The 21,472-nt window shown below is 37.0% G+C and overlaps 2 protein-coding genes across 2 annotated transcripts; one reads left to right on the forward strand and one right to left on the reverse strand.

The window, feature by feature from the left end:
• The first annotated feature begins 743 nt into the window (after nucleotides 1-743).
• vip (vasoactive intestinal peptide) lies at nucleotides 744-5,447 on the forward strand. The gene is made up of 6 exons (XM_004077034.4): nucleotides 744-939; nucleotides 1,582-1,686; nucleotides 2,181-2,285; nucleotides 3,134-3,259; nucleotides 3,625-3,736; nucleotides 4,221-5,447. Coding segments are annotated over exons 1-6 (459 nt in total). The 5' UTR covers nucleotides 744-937; the 3' UTR covers nucleotides 4,230-5,447.
• An 11,399-nt stretch (nucleotides 5,448-16,846) lies between these two features.
• On the reverse strand, nucleotides 16,847-19,948 carry fbxo5 (F-box protein 5). Its single transcript, XM_004077035.5, has 6 exons — nucleotides 19,688-19,948; nucleotides 18,452-19,030; nucleotides 18,190-18,360; nucleotides 17,865-17,955; nucleotides 17,566-17,781; nucleotides 16,847-17,485 (listed from the first exon to the last, which is right to left on the reverse strand). Exons 2-6 carry the CDS (start codon nucleotides 19,006-19,008, stop codon nucleotides 17,225-17,227), a joined length of 1,296 nt encoding a protein of 431 aa, XP_004077083.1. The 5' UTR covers nucleotides 19,009-19,030; nucleotides 19,688-19,948; the 3' UTR covers nucleotides 16,847-17,224.
• Between the last annotated feature and the right edge of the window lie 1,524 nt (nucleotides 19,949-21,472).

Here is a 21,472-nt window from a genome sequence, read left to right on the forward strand (position 1 = left end):
AAAATGATTGATTTAAATTAGCATTCTGAGAGGGCACCAAAACACAACCCAAATTTCCTGGAAAGTTTCAAATGTAAGGCATTTTTAAACACACAAATCATCTTGGACTGCCATAACTGATCAAATTCAGCTCTCAATTTTACTCTGATTATGGTGTAACATTTTTGTTTTCATTTATTTCATGGATAAGACTTTATAAATGCAGGATCATCCTTTTTAATGTCTATTTTACTCTTCAGATTGAAAACAGACCTTTTCTGGAGGGTATCTATGGCTCCAAGTGCACAGCAATTGTTTTAGTTGAAATATTGGTGGTCTTGATTTGGGCATTAGCCGTCAACAATTGGTTTTAATCAAAAGAGAGAAAAGGTTACCAAATCCTAAAAGTTATATTTTGTCAGTTTGGTCATATATTTAATGAGCACTAAATCTTCTTAAATATTCAATCCTGCCTTCTTTGTCCCTCCTTAAACACATATACTCTTCATTTCCCTTTTAAATTTGGAGTGGATTTCTGATTGTTCTGTTCATTTCCAGACTCTTCACCAACCCAGATTGTGAGAAGCCCTGGAGCAAATGATCTGATGAGTCAAGTCTGGCACACAGGATTTTTTTTTCAACAATTAATTAGAAGAAACTGAGTAAAACTTATCAGAACTAATTTCACCATAGGCCTCTTCGGTTTTGTTTATGAGCAAGACCAGTGACGGAAGCAGGGACCTGCTGACGTTTCAGGCTTCTGATGAATCTTATGACCCCACCCCCCACCCTCTGGTTTGTGAAAAATTATCAGGTGTATAAAACAGGAGGAGGACTGCAAGCAAACAGAAGAACAGAAGCACAGAGGTAGGAATCAGTCTTGCGGACATACAACTGTTTAGGATCAAGACGTTGGCATCCCGAAAGCAGCCAAAGAACACAACTTTCTCCAGAGGACATGTAAGATTTTCCTTAAGAAAAAAACAACTGATTGATGCTGTCTGTCTGACGTGTTTAAGTTTTACTAGTGTTACAATCGTTTTCTATGATGGTAAATGTGCTTTAGTTTCTCCAAGAGCTCCAACATCCAGTCAATTCTCGCCGAGCTCTGCGTAATTATTATTTGCAATAAGATTTTGCGAATTTGTTGACTGTCATGCATACTTTAAAAACGGACAAGTTGTTCACGTCATAATTTATGCGTGAAAAGTTAGTTCTTGTTAAAACGTGTTTGCTTTGTCGTTTAAAGTGCCGAACAGGAAAAGTCTGACACTTGTTGAATTTCTGCAAAAGCAGTTAAAACGAAGAGTGAAATCTCAACTTCTATTAGCTTCCAGAGTTCTTTGTGAAATGTATTGTCATCACACCGTCAGTAATTTCTTAAAGTAAAAGTTATCTTTTTACAAGCGGATATATTAAGATGCGATCTGTGGTCAAATTCTCTCCAAGAGTCAGACCGTGCGCAAATACGCACCTAATGATTCAGTATCATGTTCATTTATATCACTTGTCGTTCTTACTTCTATTTTTTTTCTTTTAATTTCACAGAAAACGCATGTAGCGATAACTCTGAGAATGCATTGCTACTATTTCTGTCCTCAGGTGTAAGGCAATGTCTCAGCGGAACGGTCCCCACCTGCTTCTCCTAATAGCCCTGTACAGTGTGTTATATTCGCGGACTCTGAGTCTACCCTACACATCCATGAGGTGAGATAACATCGTTGTTCTGTCTTTGATCTGTAAAAGAAGGATGCCCAGCTGTGTCTTTAGCAGTTGCAATTAATTAACCAGACGGATCCTGCAGTTGAGATTTGTTGGAGCAATTGGCGCTGAACTCTTGTCTATTTAATGCTTGATACATTGGTTTGAAAAGTAGAGTGAATTCCATCATTTCCTTCTTTTATAAACAGCTTTTAGCAAAAAAAAAAAAAAAAAAACAATAATTAAATAGCTGTGCTTTTAAAAGTCTCAAGTACACTGCCTCGGAGGTTTACGCGCGTCTTTGCATTTAAATCACAGCCATTTAAGTTGGCTGGCTTTTTTAAGAAAAGGAAACATTTAACTGTTCTGAACTTAGTATGTGCTCAAAGCCATCATTAGGGGTGAGGCGCAACAAAATTCTCAGAGCTGTCATGTTTTTGCTTTAGATAGTTCTTCTGTGCCTTTTTTTTAAACCCCCTGTGTTACTTTCTTACCTTTAGAGCAACGAGACACGCAGACGGTTTGTTCACCAGCGGATACAGCAAACTCCTGGGACAGTTATCAGCGCGGAGGTACCTGGAGTCTCTGATCGGGAAGCGGGTCAGGTTGGTACATAGCCGGCACGAATGTTGACTTTGCGCACATTTTATTGTGTCATCTTACATAAAACGCTGATTTGTAAGACATATAAACTTTATGTTCGAGGGAAACATAACAGACACTTGACATTTGTTAATAAACAGCTTTGTAACTGATAGGCTACCTTTTGATATAATCTGTAAACAATTTGGAATAAATAAACATGTTTTTGGAGCTTTTGATATTGATTTAAAAGCCGGATTTTAGATAATAAAAATCTTAACAGAAAAAAGTATTTGAAAAAGGAAAGAATGATCCATAAGAACCTAAAAGGTCAAACAATGGATAATAACAAACTATGTTTAGCAAGATCATTGGTATTTCCCTCATCATATGCCATCTATCAGAAATATTACTATAAAAATAAACAATTCGGTTTAAAAATTAAAGAAGATAGTGTCAATATATTGTCATTTCTTCACAGTCTGCTATTTTTATGTGAAAAGTTCTTGCACTTTTTTTTCTAGACGGACAGATCTTTCGCAAGACATTTCCTATCATTTTTCTAAGTTTACAAAAAATCCCAAAAACGATTTTCCTGTTTCAGCACATACAGGACACCAACTGACATTTGTGATGAAAAGACCTGACCTGCGTGATGATGCATTTTGTAATTGATTAAACATTTCTAAAGGTTAAATTATGCCATTACAGCGTTATCACATACTTGTTACAAAGCCTGGGGGATATGACACACACATGCACACAAACATGTAAAATGACTATGTGTCGTTCACCGCAAAGCCAGGCTTCACTTTGAAATCTGGTCCTCTCTGAACTTTGACGTCACTTTAATGTCATCTCTTCTGTCCAGTGATGAGCTGATGGAGGAGCCGGTTAAGCGCCACTCAGACGCCATCTTCACAGACAACTACAGCCGCTTCCGCAAACAGATGGCAGTCAAGAAGTACCTGAACTCAGTCTTAACAGGAAAGAGAAGGTACATTAATACATTGTGTTAAGAGGTTTAAATTGAAGACCCCTTGCCTCTTATTATCAAAAATTGAGGATAAGAAATTTTTAGGAGTGCATTTTCCAGTACAATTTGATACAAAATTTAATAGATGAAAATACAAAAAACATGTCGACAATTTAACTTTCAAAATATGAAAGTATCACATTTAACTTTAACATTCAGTGTTAATAAAACTATTTATATTTCCTTTTGTGAATCCTTATGTTTATTTTTTACAATAACTAATGCATGGAGTCTTATTTGAGTAGCTTTATTATTTTTTTAAGTTCTTGTATTGTAAAAAGGAGCACAATTGTGAACAATGTCTTATTTTGTCGCATCAAAAAAAGCCTAGAAGATCCTGGAAACAGTGAGCCTGAAGAGCACAGAGATGAGCCCAACACTTTCCAGGAGAGCTATGACGACATCAACGTAGACCACCTCCTTAGTAACTTTCAGCTGGTGGGTTTTTTAATATTCAAAACAGTTATGCTTATGACTATTACTCTTTTGCCTTTTGTAATATCTTACTTTTCATCTGAAATACTAGACTTGGTTCAAATCTAAAATCATTCAAATCAAGAAAACTGATTTACAAACAGCAGGTGTTTGAAAAATTACTAATTTAACTGCTTAATTAAGCAGTTAAATTAGCTGCAAAGAATAAAAAAACTTACAAAAAATAGTGGTCCAGCAAATTTTGAGTATTTTTATGTGCTAGTTGAACTCACTAGATAAATGTGTAGATGCATAAGAAATTCAATATTTATTTCAATCTTTAATGTGTAGTTTGAATACAAAATTTCAAATATGCCATACATTTTAAATAATTTTTTAATAATTCTGATCATGCTATATGTATGGATAAACATTACTTTTATGTTTTTTTTGGATTTTGTATTTGTATTTTGTAAATCACTAACCCATATTTTTTTCTACTTTACAGCCACTTTGAGGAGGAGCCTCAGCTCAAGTGAATACCTCAACTTATCCTCATAAAAATGATCATTAAAGATACAAAGTAACTGTATTAATCCAAAGGACATTCAAAAGTCAGATCAAGCAAGAACAACATGTTATCCAATGTTATTATTTATCTATTCACACAGTACATGTTAACTCTGTATTGAATACAGTATATCCTGTATCCATTTATTGCTAATCAGTAAAGATGTTTCAGGCCACACGAGTAACTTGCACAGTTCTGGTCAATTAACATTGGAAGCTATTTAGTTTTTTGAGATTATTCTATGTTCAAACTGATTAAAATGAGACTAAATCTGTTTTCTTTTGATTATCAATGAAAATATGAATTAAATGCACGATATTTGATGAAATAGATCAAATGAAACACAAGTCTTAGTTGACTTATACTCACACAAATGCCTGATAGTTAAATAAAAACGTATTTTCAGCCTTTAAACCTTCTTTAAATGAAGTTTCGTAGCAACTGCTCAGTTATTATTCGTCCATGTTTACTTTTATTTAGTTTTTCTGTGATATAACTTAAATGGAAAATTTGGCATGAATAATTTTGAAAATGTACTTTAGAACCACTGGACCCAATGAATGTCAAATGATGTTCCCATTCATTTGCATAGCATGAACATTTAGGTTGAGTGTCAATTGGCATCTGAAAAGGAAACCTTTGCTATGAATTAGCAGTAAAAGTAGAAAAACATCATTAATACACTTTTGCTTGGATGCATAAGTATTATTAGGTTGACGCATTTTTTGCATTAACCAAAAGGTCTGATTTATTTTTGCCAAACAATTGTTCCATAATTTTTCAGTAAAAAGCTAGTCCTGGACATTCGGCCGGCAATCATGTTTCCAGGTTAAGCATCAATTCAACGTAATTACAATTCTGTTGCCATTTTTTCAAAACCATTTGAATCATTAAAAACCAAAAAGTTCTCCCGTTCATTTTCATGAGCTCAGTTGTGACTGCGATGCAGATTTGTTTCAAGAAAATATCTATGTTGTCTTTTAAATAAAGAAGAAAACTCCTGGGCAAGGCTTTGATGTCTTTGTGAATGGATGCAGATGCATTTCCTTACTTTATACCGTGCAGTATTTAGTGCAAACAAGTCATATCTGTGCATAGACCTGCCTTTAGTGCATAGCGATGTAAACCATTCACCAAATAAAACATGTTGATTTATTTTTCAAAGCTGTCTTGTCTCCCTACATGTTTGAGAACTCATTGATCATAAATTGTCTTCATTGAGGTGAAAGCAAACTTTTAGACAAAATTTGAATAATTTTTAAAAAGAATTCCGGTTGCTGGATATTTGGATATTTTAGTAACTTTTTTTGTGGATTGCCCCTTAAACCCTCAGAGTTTGTTGCTTTAAAAAAAATCATCACATTTTTATTTTCTAGAAAGAAGCACCTAATATCCCATTGACGATGGCATGACATGGCATGACAGTTGATAGTTTAAACAACCTTTCATATTTTACAATTAATGTTAGAAAAATAATTTAAATTTGTCTGACTTCCCCTTAAACAACATCTTGACACAGAATATAAAAAATGATACTGCATTTTAAAAGCTTTCATACAGAAACTCATAGGTTTTTAGAAACTGTTTTTACTTTTATTGTAATTTTCAAAAAAATATAAAAATAAAAAGTTGAAGCCCAACAACACTCAGTCTTCAATTTGCTACTTAAAAACAAACCAGCTTTGCAGTTTTATTGTTTTCAGATGATCAAACTTTTTTACACAAAACACTATTATTTTTATTAAACTTAGATAAACATTTAATTTTCTTCTTTAATAGTTTTTTTGATTTCATTAATTAAAAGAGAAATCAGAAGCTGCTGGATTTAGTTAGAGCCCAGTATGAAAGCTGCACAGCCAGAATCCCTCTGAGAAAATTAAGTCATTCAAGGTCATTTCCTACTTAAATGGTGAAAATGTATAACAAATTGATAATTAATTTTTACATCTGGATCCATCTGGGTACACAGATTCTTGAGAGGAAAACATCATTCTAACTCAGCAGGAGCAGAACCATGACTAAAAAGATGAGCCAAAAAATTCAGCACCAAGGAGAGCAACAGTTGAATTCTTCTGACCTTTAATTCATTTTTGCAGATTTTTATGTTTAAGATCATATAGATTGAGTTATTTCTCCAAAACATACACATTTTCCTAAGATGCTAGTAAACTATTTGTTGCATGCATTGCTCAATGTATGACACAATGCACAATTTTAAATCCGCTGTTTGGTGGACGTGAGGACTTAATATTACTGAAAAAGGAATAGCCTGATAACAACAGTTGTTTTTTCTTAAAACCTATTCTTTTCAAATTGATTTATGAGACTTTATTAAAGACAAATTTAGTTCAAACTTACTGATTTTGTGATTTTACCCCTTAAAATTAAATATCTATGTTGTCAAACATTGTAATATTGAAGAAGAATCTTTGCCTGCAAAGAAGAAACAAAGCCATTGCAGCAAGACACTGTAACTCATGCAGACCATTAGACAGATCTGCACAGCTGGGGATTAGCCTCATTTCTTCCTTTGTTGGTCTTCATTATGTGATTCTTCTTTCATTATTGTCTTGTTGATAAGATTCACAAAAAAATGTGTTTAATAATTTAGTACTTTGCCAAATTTAATAATAGGAAACACTTTTTTGAATAAATAAATAAAAAGTTTCCAACTGATTTTTTTAAAGTGAAGCCAAGTCTAAAGATCACCTATAACTGTTGGGTTTTTGCCTGTAAGAAGCTGATAGGGCAGGGTAAGTTTCAAAATGGGTGGGACATTGGCTCTTGAAGATAAAAATTTGACACATGGATGCAAGGAGGAATAAACTTGACAGCTGTGTGTTCAGTCATGAACACAGCCTACAGACTACAACCTGTAGTTAAATTGGTAAGAATGATTTATGTTTAAAAGTTTTGGCACGTTACAGGTACTACCATCCTTCGTCTCTTCATGAACAATTGTTTGCTGCGATATGTTCTCAGTAATTCAGAAAAAATGAGTCACGCTTTTTCAGATACAACAAGAGACTCTGAGTATTAACTCAGAACAAAAACCAGAATATCTGCTCAAGTGCTTTTTTCTTTAGGCAGAGTCGGGTCTCCTAGGATATGAAGTTTCACGGACAGTGTTTATGCAAGGATTTATGCAAAATCTAAAGGTGTGAATGCTGTTGTGTGAGTTTCCACTGCTTTCTAAGAAACGTGTTGACTACGCACTTGCAAATTGTTCTCTCTGTATTCTATTTGTGATAATCTTCTTAAAAAGTTGCATCATCAAACATGTATTTATTTGTTTTTTATTAGGTGGTTGCAGTGGTTGCAGTTGGTGGTGGTTGCAGTTTTTCATGTCAGATCATAGCTGACTTTATCAGCATATTCATCATTAGGTTTAGTTTTTTCTGTTTTTGTATTTTAACCTCTTGTCTTTCTGCTGCTTAAGAAACTGGTGTGACACTTATTCCTTCAGATTTAGCCAGCATAAAGTTTCCTTGTCTGCCTCTGTCCACTCAACCATTGTTGAGTGTTCTTTTATATATATATATATATATATATATATGATTTTTTTAAATAACACTCAACACTTCTAACACTTCTTGTTAATGTTTTTCTATTATACGACAAACAAACATGTAAAAATTAAAAAACCATTTCATTTGGAGATTTCCAAAGCAAAGAAATGTAAAGTAATTGTAAACAACACAATTCAGAAATGTATCTTTTAGCAGGTTGAATAAATTTGAGATATATGAAGGAATTCTTGAGACTAAAGTAAGGTGTTAGAATTGCAACACACATTTGCATGGAGAAACTCCAATAGTAATAGAATTAAAAACTGGTGATGGATGGGTTTTGAATTTCAGTTTGCAAATAGCAGTTGAATCTCCAGCAGTGTTAGCAGCATACTGAGGTAATGATTCATGCATTGTTACGCACTGAGCTGTGGCGAACATGCTAATATTTTATGTGATTCATTGCTCAGTTCAACTCCCAAAGGAAAAATAAATTACAACAATCTGGCCACCAACAAAAGGAGAAAGAAGAATTATATTATCTGTAAACTTTAATCAATAAATCAATAAATCAATAATCAGTCAATCAGTCCTGGAAGTTTTGAAACACATAAGACAAATTTAGGATTTCCAGAACATGTCAACTGATTGAAACTTCATAACATTGATTGAATTTTCCACAACATTTTTCAAAGTAAAAGTATATGAATATATGAATGAAAAAGAAGAATTTGGCGTGACACAGATTTTTGCGTTTAACCTTTCATGCTTGTTTTAAACATGTATATGAAAATACTTAATAGCGTGGTTTTGAGCGCATCCAGTCGCCTACGTAATACAAGTATGCATTGTGCATGTGTGTCTACCGCCCTGAGCATTTGTGATTACTGCGGCTTTGTGAAGAGGCTTCTCTCATTAACCACCATCACCGCTGATCTTAATGGACCAAACAGAGTAAAAATAGACAGAGAGAAAGGGCTGCAGCCTTTTAACACCAGGCGATGTGTGCATGAATGGGTTTTTGTCTGTCTTTTTCTTAAGCAGCAGAAATCAATACTCCTCAGACTCAAAAATAAAAGGGACACTCATCAGCAAATAAACCTCTTGAGATATTTTTAATCATCAAAAGATGTGATGTGTAAAGACTGTATTTGAAAAAATTACAGAAATAAACCTTTGTGGTGTTTTTTTTTAATATATATTGCACTGTAGAACATGTATTTCCACAAGAAGTTGCAGTGGTTTTCACAGATATCTTACTGCAAGAAGGTTCTGGACCTGCTGGCCCACAAACTTCATCTGGTAAAAATGGATGTCTGCTGGGTTTGATTGAAATCACTGTAACTGACTAGGAACAGGCTAATGTGACTAATCTGTGCTAATAAACTAATTGTATTGTATCGGTTTTTATGACATGAACACAACAACAACAACAAAGTAGAAAAATCTCTTCTCCAATATTATTTACGTAAGATTAAATCAGCATAAAGAAAATCAGCTCTAAACCAAATTAAAGTCAGGATAGACCCAAGTAGCACTCATTTAGACTGAGCAAAATTCAATTGTGTTATTAAGGGGACTTTAATGTGTGTAATCCCATTAGATATTCAAAGAAATGTTAGTTTATTTGGTGCTTCTTGTTCATTGTATCATTGTTTTAGATTACAAAGAAGGAATTGTCCCCCTTAAATGTATCTGTAAAAACATTATGACCTTTTTAACCTCTAAAATGTCGTCCTTTGCAGATTGAATCTAACTAGCCATGAACTGCAAACTTCTGTTCAGTAATCATTGTAGTTGTTCTTCACTACCGCAAACTTTTAAAAAGTCCAATCATGGGGGGCAAACATCTCTGTAGCCAATATTTCTGCTGCTGATTGGTCAGTTGTACAATTGTCTTCACCCTGGACCAAAACATTACTCTAAAGTTGAAACCGCAGTGCCTTAAAACCCAGCCTCCTGTCATCTAACATGTCAAAAGTTATGGGAGCTACACACAAATCTTTTGCTTTTGTTCCACTGCAGGCAGAATTAACAAGAGACACAATGAAGAAATATAAAAAAACGTTAATACATTTTACACAGTGAATTGTAAAAAGAAAGAATAATTCAAAAACAAAACGAAGCTTTTTAAATTCTTGCTTGCAATAGACCACAAAGTTGCTCACATCATGGCCTGGAACTTGGCTTTTTTCCTGTATGCTGCCTTTGATTCACTTCCTGTTTCATTCATGATTCGCTGCAGGCCACGGAGTGGCAGCCCATTTCAGGACTTTTGCAATTCTGCCATGGTGACGAACAGCCAATTGACCTGTGGAAGTCACTGCAAATCAAAATCATCCCCCCCCTCGCTTCCTCTGGCCTTCGGCAGAAACAAGCTGAAAATGGTTGAACTTCACAGAGAGAGCAGATAAAGAGCAAATGCAGTGAGAAAATTAGGAAGCATGTCAGAAAAATAAATCTGTAGATTTGACTAAATGTTTGCAAATCTCCTCAGGTGGCTTCAACTCCAAAAATACAGTGTTTTTTTTTCTTTTCTGCAAAACTGAAAATCATATTTGCTGTGAATGTCCTACACGGGCTAAGTTGTTCTGCTGCAGTTTATCAGTCACATACAAAGGGAACCCATCCTCTAATGACTTTTACAACAGGCAGCATCTCTGATTGTGTGCAGGATGCATCTCTGTAGAGCAGCCAGTCAATAAATCTGCCAGATAAATGATCCTGAGTGGCAGATGGAGCAAAAGGCCACAGCGGCGATTAATCTGCAGCCACTGCCACAGCTCCATCAGTACCTTTACAACTTTGTCTATTCATCACCATGACATTTTCTTGTAAGCCAGGAGTCTCTCTCTCTGAAAGGGCCTATACCATGCTCTTCTGAAGCCTTTTATAGTAAACGATATCCATGTATGTTATAATATATTACCTTTGGCACATAAAAGAATGGATTCTATTTATTAAATCTTCTTTCTCTTTCGGCTTTTCCCATCAGGGGTCGCCACAGCGAATCATCCTTTTCCACCTCACTCTATCATGGACATCTTCTACCCTAACATTAGCCAACTTCATGTCCTCTGTTAAGACATCCATGTATCTCCTCTTTGGCCGTCCTCTCGCCCTCCTGCCAGGCAGCTCCATCTCCAACATCCTTCTACCAATATATCCACTATCCCTCCTCTGAACATGTCCAAACCATCTCAGTCTGGCTTCTCTGACTTTGTCGCTAACACAGGCAACATGAGCCGTCCCTCTGATGTACTCGTTCCTTATCCTGTCTAACCTGGTCACTCCTAAGGAGAACCTCAACATCTTCATCTCCGCTACCTCCATCTCAGCCTCTTGTCTCGGTCTCACTGCTACCGTCTCTAACCCATAGAGCAGAGCTGGTCTCACCACTGTCTTGTACACCTTTCCTTTGAGTCTTGCTGGCACTCTTCTGTCACACAACACTCCTGACACTTTCCTCCACCCGCTCCAACCTGCCTGCACTCGCCTCTTCACCTCTTTTCCACACTCCCCATCACACTGAACTGTTGACCCCAAGTACTTAAACTCCTGCACCTTCTTCACCTCAGCCCCCTGTAACCTAACGCTTCTACCTTGATCCCTCTCGTTCAGACACATGTATTCTGTCTTACTACGACTGACCTTCATGCCTCTTCTTTCCAGAGCAAACCTCCACCTCTCTAGCTGTTCCTCCACCTGCTCTCTACTCTCACTGCAAATTACAATGTCATCCGCAAACATCATTGTCCAGGGAGATTCCTGTCTTACCTCGTCTGTCAGCCTGTCCATCAGCATAGCAAACAAAAAAGGACTCAAAGCTGATCCTTGGTGTAGTCCCACCTCCACCTTGAACTCCTCTGTCTGACCTACAGCACATCTCACCACCGTCATACTTCTCTCATACATGTCCTGAACTACTCTGACATACTTCTCTGCCACTCCAGACGACCTCATACAGTACCACAGCTCCTCCCTCGGCACCCTGTCATACGCCTTCTCTAAATCTACGAACACACAATGCAGCTCCTTCTGACCTTCTCTGTACTTTTCCATCAACATTCTCAAAGCAAAAATGGCATCAGTGGTGCTCTTACGGGGCATGAAACCATACTGCTGCTCACAAATCTCCACCTTCTTCCTAAGCCTGGCTTCCACTACTCTTTCCCACAGCTTCATTGTGTGGCTCATCAACTTTATTCCTCTATAGTTGCTGCAGTTCTGCGTGTCACCCTTGTTCTTAAAGATCGGGACCAGAACGCTTCTCCTCCATTCCTCAGGCATCTTCTCACTCTCTAAAATCCTATTGAACAACCTCGTTAGAAATTCCACTGCTGTCTCTCCTAAGCACTTCCATACCTCCACAGGTACGTCATCAGGACCAACGGCCTTTCCGCTCTTCATCCTTTTCAGAGCCTTTCTAACCTCATCCTTTCCAATCTCTGCTACTTCCTGCTCCACAACAACCACATCTTCCTCCCTTCTTTCCCTGTCATTTTCCTCGTTCATCAGCTCCTCAAAATACTCCTTCCATCTTTTTTGTACACTCTCCTGAGTTGTTAGCACCTTTCCATCTCTGTCCTTAATCACCCTTATCTGTTGCACGTCCTTCCCATCTCTGTCTCTCTGTCTGGCTAGCCTGTACAAGTCCTTTTCTCCTTCCTTTGTGTCTAACCTGTCATATAGCTCATCGTAAGCTTTCTGTTTGGCCTTTGCCACCTCTCTCTTCACTCTACGCTGCGCTTCCTTGTACTCCTGTCTACCTTCCTCAGTCCTTTCTACATCCCACTTCCTTTTAGCCAACCTCTTCCTCTGGACGCATTCCTGTACTTCCTCATTCCACCACCAAGTCTCTTTACCGTCTTTCCTCTTTCCAGATGACACACCTAGCACCTTCCTACCTGTTTCCCTGATAATTTCTGCTGTAGTTTCCCAGTCATCTGGAAGCTCATCCTGACCACCCAGGACCTGTCTCAACTTCTGCCTAAATTCCTCACAAGTTTCTTCATTCTGTAGCTTCCACCACTTGGTCTTCTTTTCTGTTTTCCCTCTCTTCTTCTTCCTGACCTCCAGAGTCATCTTACACAAATATAAGTTATTTTCCTGAGGTCTTTTCCAACCTGGAAGTAAGACGACTCGACCTCTAAGGCACCGCCTTTTTCTCCTTGTGGGTGCCGCCTATTGACTCAACCTAAATTCGGCCTCGGACGTCTGTGTTTCTCCTACGACAACAAACAACATCCAAACTTTTGCAAAGATGGTTGTGCATATTGTGCATAGAAATAGGAAATTGTGCATAGGAAAGGAAACCGTTTGTCGATCACCGCTAACACCACAGTGAAAGTGTGTGTGTGTGTGTGTGTGTGTTAGCCTGGGGCGGTGCTGGCAGTGCCGACTCTTCTATGAAGGGGCTGTTCTCACCGGTCTACGTCTGCTCGTGAGGAGCCGCTCGTTTTTGTGGGTTGGAAGGGGCTGGTGCGCAAAGCACAGGTTTTTAGAGGACTACTAAGAAAAAATCCATGAACGGATCAAAATGTCCCTTTGTGGTTGTTCATAGTGAGGAATAAACATTATAATACACTTAAAAGCTCAAAAAATTGTTTTGCATGGTAAAGGCCCTTCAGGACCTCCACGGTTCTTCAGGGATTTGTTACTTTAGAAAGAATTGAATATTTTTGGCTGTGTATGGTGCAAAGCAATTTAAGCTGCCCTGACTTATCTTTCAAGATTTTCTTCTTTGCTAAAATTCTAGTCAAAAACCAACATCAACCCCCTGACGCCTGAATTTATTTCCAGCCTGCTTCAATGGCAACGCAGGTTTGCTTGCTTAGTGTAATTTATATCAAAGGTAATAAAAGTAGAGTACAAAAATAAAAATCACAACAAAAACAGTAGAATCCTATAATTAAAATAAATTAGAAACCAAAAAAAAGAAGAGTGCATATAAAAGACTTTAAGATGGTATAGACTGAGCTAAAAAGAAAAAAAGCCATTAGACAGTGTGGAAGCTTGTCTGACACTGATTTTATGTGACTCATACAATGTGAGATAAAAGTATTGAGAAGAGATTTCTTCTGATTCTATACATGAAGACAACTAAACTTTGTTCAGGCTGTCCTTATATTGGCCAGTAATAACTTTGAAGCAGCACAATTGACACATTTATGAATATTACCAGACAGTGTGTGTGTGTGTAGCTGTACTGCTTCCTTTGTGGCGTCATAGAGGCTAGTCATGGTCTGAAATTTATCAACATTATGGTTTCAAAATGTCCTACAAAAGACACTTGTCACAGTGTGTCATTTTCAGCCATACTATGAGCAGAAAAACACAACACTTATTTGGTGTTCAGCCATGTAGAATAGAGTTTAAATGTATTATATATAAAGCATTTTTAAAATGTGATGTGTGCAACAATATAACAATTTACAATAACTTTGATTGTATTTAAAAAAATAGCCATGGGAAAATTTGTAAAATTGCAGTGTTTATATTTCTTTTCTTTCTCGATGTTAAAAAACAAATTTCAGTTGAAAAACATAGAGTAAAGGATGGTTTTGCCATTTTATGCTGTTATTGCAATTTGACATAGCCGTTTTTTGAAGCATCAAACATGGCTGATTACATTTTTTTACTTTAAAGTATTTGTTTTTAAGGCTTTATGTAATGTTACTTTTGTCTTTACTTTCAATCTCTATGATGTTTTCTGTCAATAAACAGATAGTTGATTAAAACGTGAAACTACACAAGTAAAAGAAGTGTTAGTAAATTGGCCATATCTAGTAAAAAGCAGTAGTGCCCCTGCATGGAGCAAAGCTGTGATTATTCATAGATATATTTTTCCTGATGACGTGTTAGAACGTCTGAACTGTCAGAAAAAAATGACTTGTGAGCTGTTATTGCAATTCAATGCGTACAAAAGTGACCGAGTTGAGCAAGAAACGTTAAAAAGTAAATGTTAGGTCAGTTGTGACACCTGCAGAGACGCCGCACACCAATTTTACTGTTCCCTGAGAAAGTGCGGGGTTTTCCGTGCCACGGGACATCCCTCTGAAGAGAAAATGATTTCCATGTAACAACTGAAAATTACCTAACTGATTTGTGCATGCGTCATCCCAGCAAAACACAAACACGCACACAACAGCTCAGCCATAACAGGCAAATGGGTCACCCTGCAAATGTCAGAGGTAAACATCTAGTTAGTTGAGCTTTTAAAAATTCATAACGCAGCAACACTGTCAGAGTCAAGCAAACTTAAAATATGAAAATAAAACGATCCTGGGAGATTCTTTCTTCCTTAAAAATGATTCCAAGGCTGTTTTAAAGTGGGTATTCCCAGAGCACCAGGTCAAATGAATGAAACGTTATCATTAGTATATTCAAAACTATACTGCTAACAGATACAAATGCAACAACCAGTAACCATGAAATTAATCTGCAAATAGAAAAAGTAAAAATTTCTTTTTTGGCACAATATTTTAAATATTATAAAAGGAATCTTTCTATCTTGCTAAAACTGTAACAGTTTATGTCCATTTTTAGGTTATTTTCATAAAATATTGAGAAATTACTTGTTTAAACAAATTGCTAACTTGCAAGGATTTTTATTTTTGCATCAGGTCATTTGTTTTCCTCTCAAACTGAAATGTCATTCATTCATCTTCTAAACCCGTTTTGTCTGGGTCACGGGGCTGCTGGAGCCTATCCCGTCCACTCGTGGGCGAAGGCAGGGGGCATCCTGGACAGGTCGTCAGTCTGTCACACGAAAAACACATCCACACCTAGGAACAACATGAAGCATGTTTTTGGACGGTGGGAGGAAGCCGGAGTCCCTGGAGAAAACCCACACATGCACAGGGAGAACATGCAAAATCCTTTTTTCTTTCTTTTTTTTCAATTTCAGGCTTTTATTTTTAAACATATTCAGGAATTAATTATTCATTCTGTTTTATGTTTTGTTTACTGATTTTTTCTTTTAATTTTAAGACCAATTTTCAGTTTCAACTTATTAAAAATATAATATTGACGTCATTTTCCTTAAAACTAAAGCTTGTTCTTAATAGTATGGGATTTCTTTTATAACAAATACAAGGACAATTTTTTATTTTAAAAAAAATTTCAAACTGAAATGTATCCTTAATTCTTAAAAGGAAGATTGAACATTTAAGGAGCACGTTTCTTGTAAAGATTTACTTGAAGTCATTGTTACTGTTTTATTTTAAACCACATCATGAAATGCCAGATGTGCTCATATTCATATTTGTATCAAATTCCAAATTTGTTAAAAAATTCCCACTTGTTTCTTGGAAATAAATATTTTAGGTTGATCTGGTTGTGTATAAAGTTTGACGCATTAGATTAGATTTCTTGTTGTGGTTTTGTTTGGTAGCTTATTTTTCATTTAAACCGTTCAGCTTCAGAATATCAAGGTTTTAGAAAATTTTTGGAAAAATGCGACAATGCTGCCATCTAGTGTACAGAAGCATTTTTGTCATCGAGAATGAGATTAAAACACGAGTTCAGTTTACTTAGTTTAAAACCCTTGTGCTATCCTGGGCACTTTACCATTGGGAGTTGGGTCATGTAGACCCACTAGACAGTGCTCTGAACCTTTTTTCTTCAATTATTTGTGATCTTCACTGGTGTCCATAGATTACATGAAATCTTTCCACCTTTGTCATGGTAGGGAGAACACATTAATGTAAGGGTGGGGTCATCCAAGACGGCACAAGAGTTAAAGGGCCTCTATACCATTAAAATAAACTTTCTGAACAGTATTATGTTCATTCGAGTTTATCCTTGTTTGCAGCCATTTTCTAAGACTAAATTATAAACGATATTCTTGATTAAACAACCATGTGAAACTGCACCAACTGCAAATTTCTGGTGTAAACAATTTCAGAACATAATCCAAGTTGTGTTTAGTATAAACTACTAATCTTTAGGTTTGGTCTGTAAAAAGGTCCTTATAAAAAACTCCAATAAGAACTGCTCTTTTTTGCAATAAAAATGTTGAAAAGGTAACAAAAAACTCTAATACCAGAGAACTTTTATGAAAAGTGTATTTACATACAAGGTCATAAGAAGCAAGGAATAAACTTGACATTTATTCAAATACATTCTAAAACGTTATAAAATGAACTTACATACTTTATTTTAAAAACAGATAAAGAAAATGAAAGCCTAAAATTCTCCTTTTTTTTAAAAAAAACAAACAAAAATTTACATTTAAAGGCACATTCAGGTGGACTGTCCCAGCAGGAATCTAAGTGCTTCTCCAATGGGTTGCAGTTTTACATGTGTAGATCTTCTTCTGCCTTACATTAGACACATTAGAGAAAAGTGCCATTAGCACACTAAGCTTGAATAAAAGCAGCTTGAGGTTCGCTTGTTGCAATGATTCAGTCTATGAAGTGGAAATATCTGTCACAAGCGCCTGATGCTCCTCTTGCTGCGAGAGCTCCCTGGTAAAGAGGGGGTGGATTTGGAAGAAGAGACGCTGGATCGTGGTTGAACAGTCCTGCAAGGGGTCGAGCCGTGGAAAGTCTCTTGACAGCGGGTGCAGAAGTCATACTGACAGTCGGGTTTTGTGCACGTGGCCCGCTGCAATTCGGACAAATGCTTCGCTGGTGAGAAGCAAACCCTGCACCGCCGCAGAGACTCGTGGTGCTTCAGAGCGCCGGCAGCCTTGGAAAAGATAAACAGATTATTGCAACTTTTCTCGTCACCTTTTGTTCAGAAGCAAAGTGTATATAACTTCTGCTCACCTGCACATATTCATCATGGCGTGAGCGCTGAGTGTTAGGCATGCTGCACTTCTGAATATTAGCAGTAGTAGACCTGGTCATCCTGCAGCTTTGACCAGACAAAGAGACTGATGGCTTTGAGGTAGCTAGCTTCTGGATGCAGGATAGCACCACCCTAGACGTGCCAATGTCTCTCGTCAGACCACAAGGTTTGTGGCTCAAAGAGTTTGCAGACTCCTAAAAACCAAACAAAACATTTATTTCAATTGGATACAGTGAAGCTTGGGAATTATATGTTTCAGTATTTTTTTCTTTCTTACCCTGAGCGTTTGTTCAGCTTGCTGGCACCTGGTGTGAGCTGCAGCATCATCACAGATGATTTTCCTCCATGTCCTGCTCACCTTTTTACAGCTAAAAAAAAACAAAGAAATAGAACCAACATTTAGTTTAAAAAAAAAAAAAAGGTGAATGTAAAAACATGATATCTCAATACACATTCCAATATCAGATTAGAATGTGTGTGATCTGATAAGACAATCTATACATTGTGCAGCCGAATTTCCAGAATTTCTAGTTTCTTAACAATAGGTTAGTTTCTTTCTTGTAAGCCAAGTATTTGTCCTGAGAGGGAAGGATTTCCTTTACCTAATGAGATCCATGTCACCCAGAAGGGCCAGAATATTTGTTAGAATTATTTTCATATTCCTGGACAGCAGCGACACAAACACGTCGACGTGTTCTAAGCCCATCTGGCGCCCGATCACACGATCCAGAAGATAACCTTCCGCCATCTTTGGGATGATGCTCCAGTCATACCTAAAATAAAACACAAGAGAAAACATTTTATCTAATGAAGAATGTATTTTAAGTTCTTGACTTTTTTTTTAAGTCAGAAAAATAATCTTACATTTTATTCTTCTTATAACTCTTTGAAAGCTCCTGGCATACGGCTTCCTGGAACTTCAGAACAGGCAGGTTTGGGTCGTGGTGGTCACTAGATGGGGTGGAGGACAACGCTGTCCTTTTAAAATTATCTGCTGGAGAGGAAACCGCCAAAGACAAAGGACGGTTGCATTTATAATGCCCTTTACATTTAGAGGGTGATGGAACAGTCTTTTCTTGTTGTGTTGCTGTGGCTTTCCCCAGAACACACTGATCCTCTTCATCTCCATAAGATTCAATCTGACTGTTCTGCAACGACAGATAACCGCTGTCCTCAAAGCACTCATGATCCAGAACCCTGTCATGGTCCCTGCTGCTGCTGCTGTTCTCCTTGTTGTGGACTGCACTGGAGGAAAACGCAGCGGTCACTTCTGCGGGGTGCGGGGCTTTGAAGGGGCTTTGCTGTTTCAGGGCGGAAACTTTAAGCTGGAGCACCCTGCTGTCCGCTGCGTCCTCCATTCCGGTGTCTGTTGTAGACTCGTACTGAGGGCATTTCATGGTCCCCCTCCTAAGCTGGAGCATATAGACTAAAGTTTGTGGATTCCTGAGAAAGAGGAGACATAACGGGAGTTATGATTTATCCGTGAAAGAAGCAGATCGCTTCCGGTCAATGAAATAAACATTGCTATCGCTTAACATCAAAATCATAAACCTTTCATAACACATGGCAACATCTATATGAATGAATCTATACTAAATAGTCCATATAAAAACAATGAATAAATAATCATTTTAGCATGGAACCTCTGAAAACAAATACTAGATTTTGGCGCGATGCGGATTTGGCGGAAAGATGCATGTGGTGACGCCAAAATTTGCATGCATCACGTTTTAGCTCCTATACATCATCATAAATAGCCTCATTTAGGTTAAAATCAATTCTGCATACCCAGATATAAGTTGTTACTGCTGGCTTTTAAAAGACAACTCTGAATGAAATACAGAGAATTTATAACGGTGCCTGCCTATTGCTAGGACAACTGAGTTAGAAAATTCTTAGCAACTCATTTTCCTAATGTGATACTAGCAAAACCAAAGGCGGTTAACCTCGTTTAAATGCACGTTTCTGAGTTCCCTCGAAATAAAACTAAATGAATGCAAGCAGCAGTCAGCTGAGCTAAGACTGGCACTTGCTTGTATTCTCTTTCGGTTGAAAATACAAACATACCAATTGGAAAACATAGATTGTCCAAATTCTTACCTTCGGTCAGTTTTACGCTCCTTAACAGATCTAAACTCTCGATTCGTAGCCCTTGGGTGCTAAACTCTAGCAGCGCCGATATCAACTGCACTACTAAATTTAAAACCTGCGCAAGTGAAACGCCGCCAGTTTTGCAACCTCTTAGTTTAAATCAGTGCGCTAAAAACGTAGACCAATCAAGGAAGAGACACCGATTTCCTTTTAAAGCATCAACCAATGAGAGACGAGTTTGTATTTGGTGACGCAGCTCGTAGTCGACGTGGTGCTCCTGGTTTGTCACCCGTCTAGGAACAAAATTGAAAAGAGTGGCATCCATACCTTTATATATTCTTTCTTTTTTTAGTGTATTTCTTTGATAAATAATACACATGTGAATATCTCATGAGAACAAGCATTTTTATTTTAACCAAAGATATCAAACTAATGTCAACATTGCATCTTATATGTTGTACATTTATAAACCAAGCTTTGGCTCATCTGTGGTCTTAACAGACAAACTGCTATTTATTGTATTTATCTACTTAAATGTTAGTGAGAAGTCAAACAGAGTGTACCAAACATGCAAAACGTAATGTAATTTAGACTACTGTGTCTGCTTGCCTATTTTGCAAGTCACCCAAAATAAATAAATATATGGACTAGTCTCTGTTTCTGGCTCTCTATTTGGGCAAAAGATCTGCAAGGAAAGTCATTCACAGTTCACTCCCTTGCCTGGAATGCACCACCTTTATCTGTGTATTTTTCACTGAAACCTGACAAAGGAAGTGTGGGGGGTAGAGGAATGTTTTTCTAAATGTCTTGGCCTACAGCAAATCCAGGTGCAATGTAAGGGAGAGATAAGTACATGTTTGTTTAAATGCTAATTAAATGGTGATCCCCATAAGTATCTTAAGTTTCCAGTTTTCCTGTCAGAGGCAAGTGTACGCATTGGCCAATTCATTTGCAGCTTGGCTATCACATCATCTGGTTTAGATAGCAAACCCTGAAACATTTGATGTGTGTTAAACGTGTTTTTGTAGAACAGTTGTTGTTGAATATTTTCAAATATATTTACGTTGTTCTTATTGTGTTCATACATAGAACGACTATCCTTACAGGGTCGTATCAATTAGACAAAAATATTCTTTTTTTCTTTCTTTTTTACAGTGTTTCTGAGTGTTTGACATCATTGGGCTTCGATATGACAAGATCATAAAAAAAGTTTCTAAAAACCTAAACCTCAGTGAGTTTATTCCTTATATCCTAGGTGTCTATAATTGTTTTGAAATGAGGTCACCATACCTTTAACCAAATAAAAAAAAAACTTGTGTTAAGTCTATGAAGACTCTCATTCATCCTGTTTGATTCCATCATTGTAGTAGGTATAAGGGCTGTAATCTGGATTTAGTTTTTAAAGTTAGAAGACGTTTCACCTCTTATCCAAGAGGCTTTGTCAATTCTGAATTAGCTGGTAAAAGAGCTGGCATATATGTGCTCTTGGATAAGAGGTGAAACGTCTTCTAACTTTAAAAACTAAGTCCAGATGACAGCCCCTGAACCTACTACAATAACTTGTGTTAACTTAAACAGAGACTAAAAAAAAAAAAAAAAAGAAAAAGGGGGAAAAACGTTCGGCTTTTCTTCTTTTTATTTTATTTTTTAAATTTAATTTTACGTGTCTCTCTTCAGTCATGAAAGTGGTGGTGATCACCAACAACTTGTTTTGGTCAAGCGCCCCCTGGCCCTCTAAAAAGGTTGTGCGTGCAATGTGACTCCACAAGGTGGCAGCAGAGCATCTTTTCAAAC

Source organism: Oryzias latipes, chromosome 15 (genome assembly GCF_053564925.1).
Source record: "Oryzias latipes strain Hd-rR chromosome 15, Olatipes_Hd-rR_3.1".
Lineage (NCBI taxonomy): Eukaryota > Metazoa > Chordata > Actinopteri > Beloniformes > Adrianichthyidae > Oryzias > Oryzias latipes.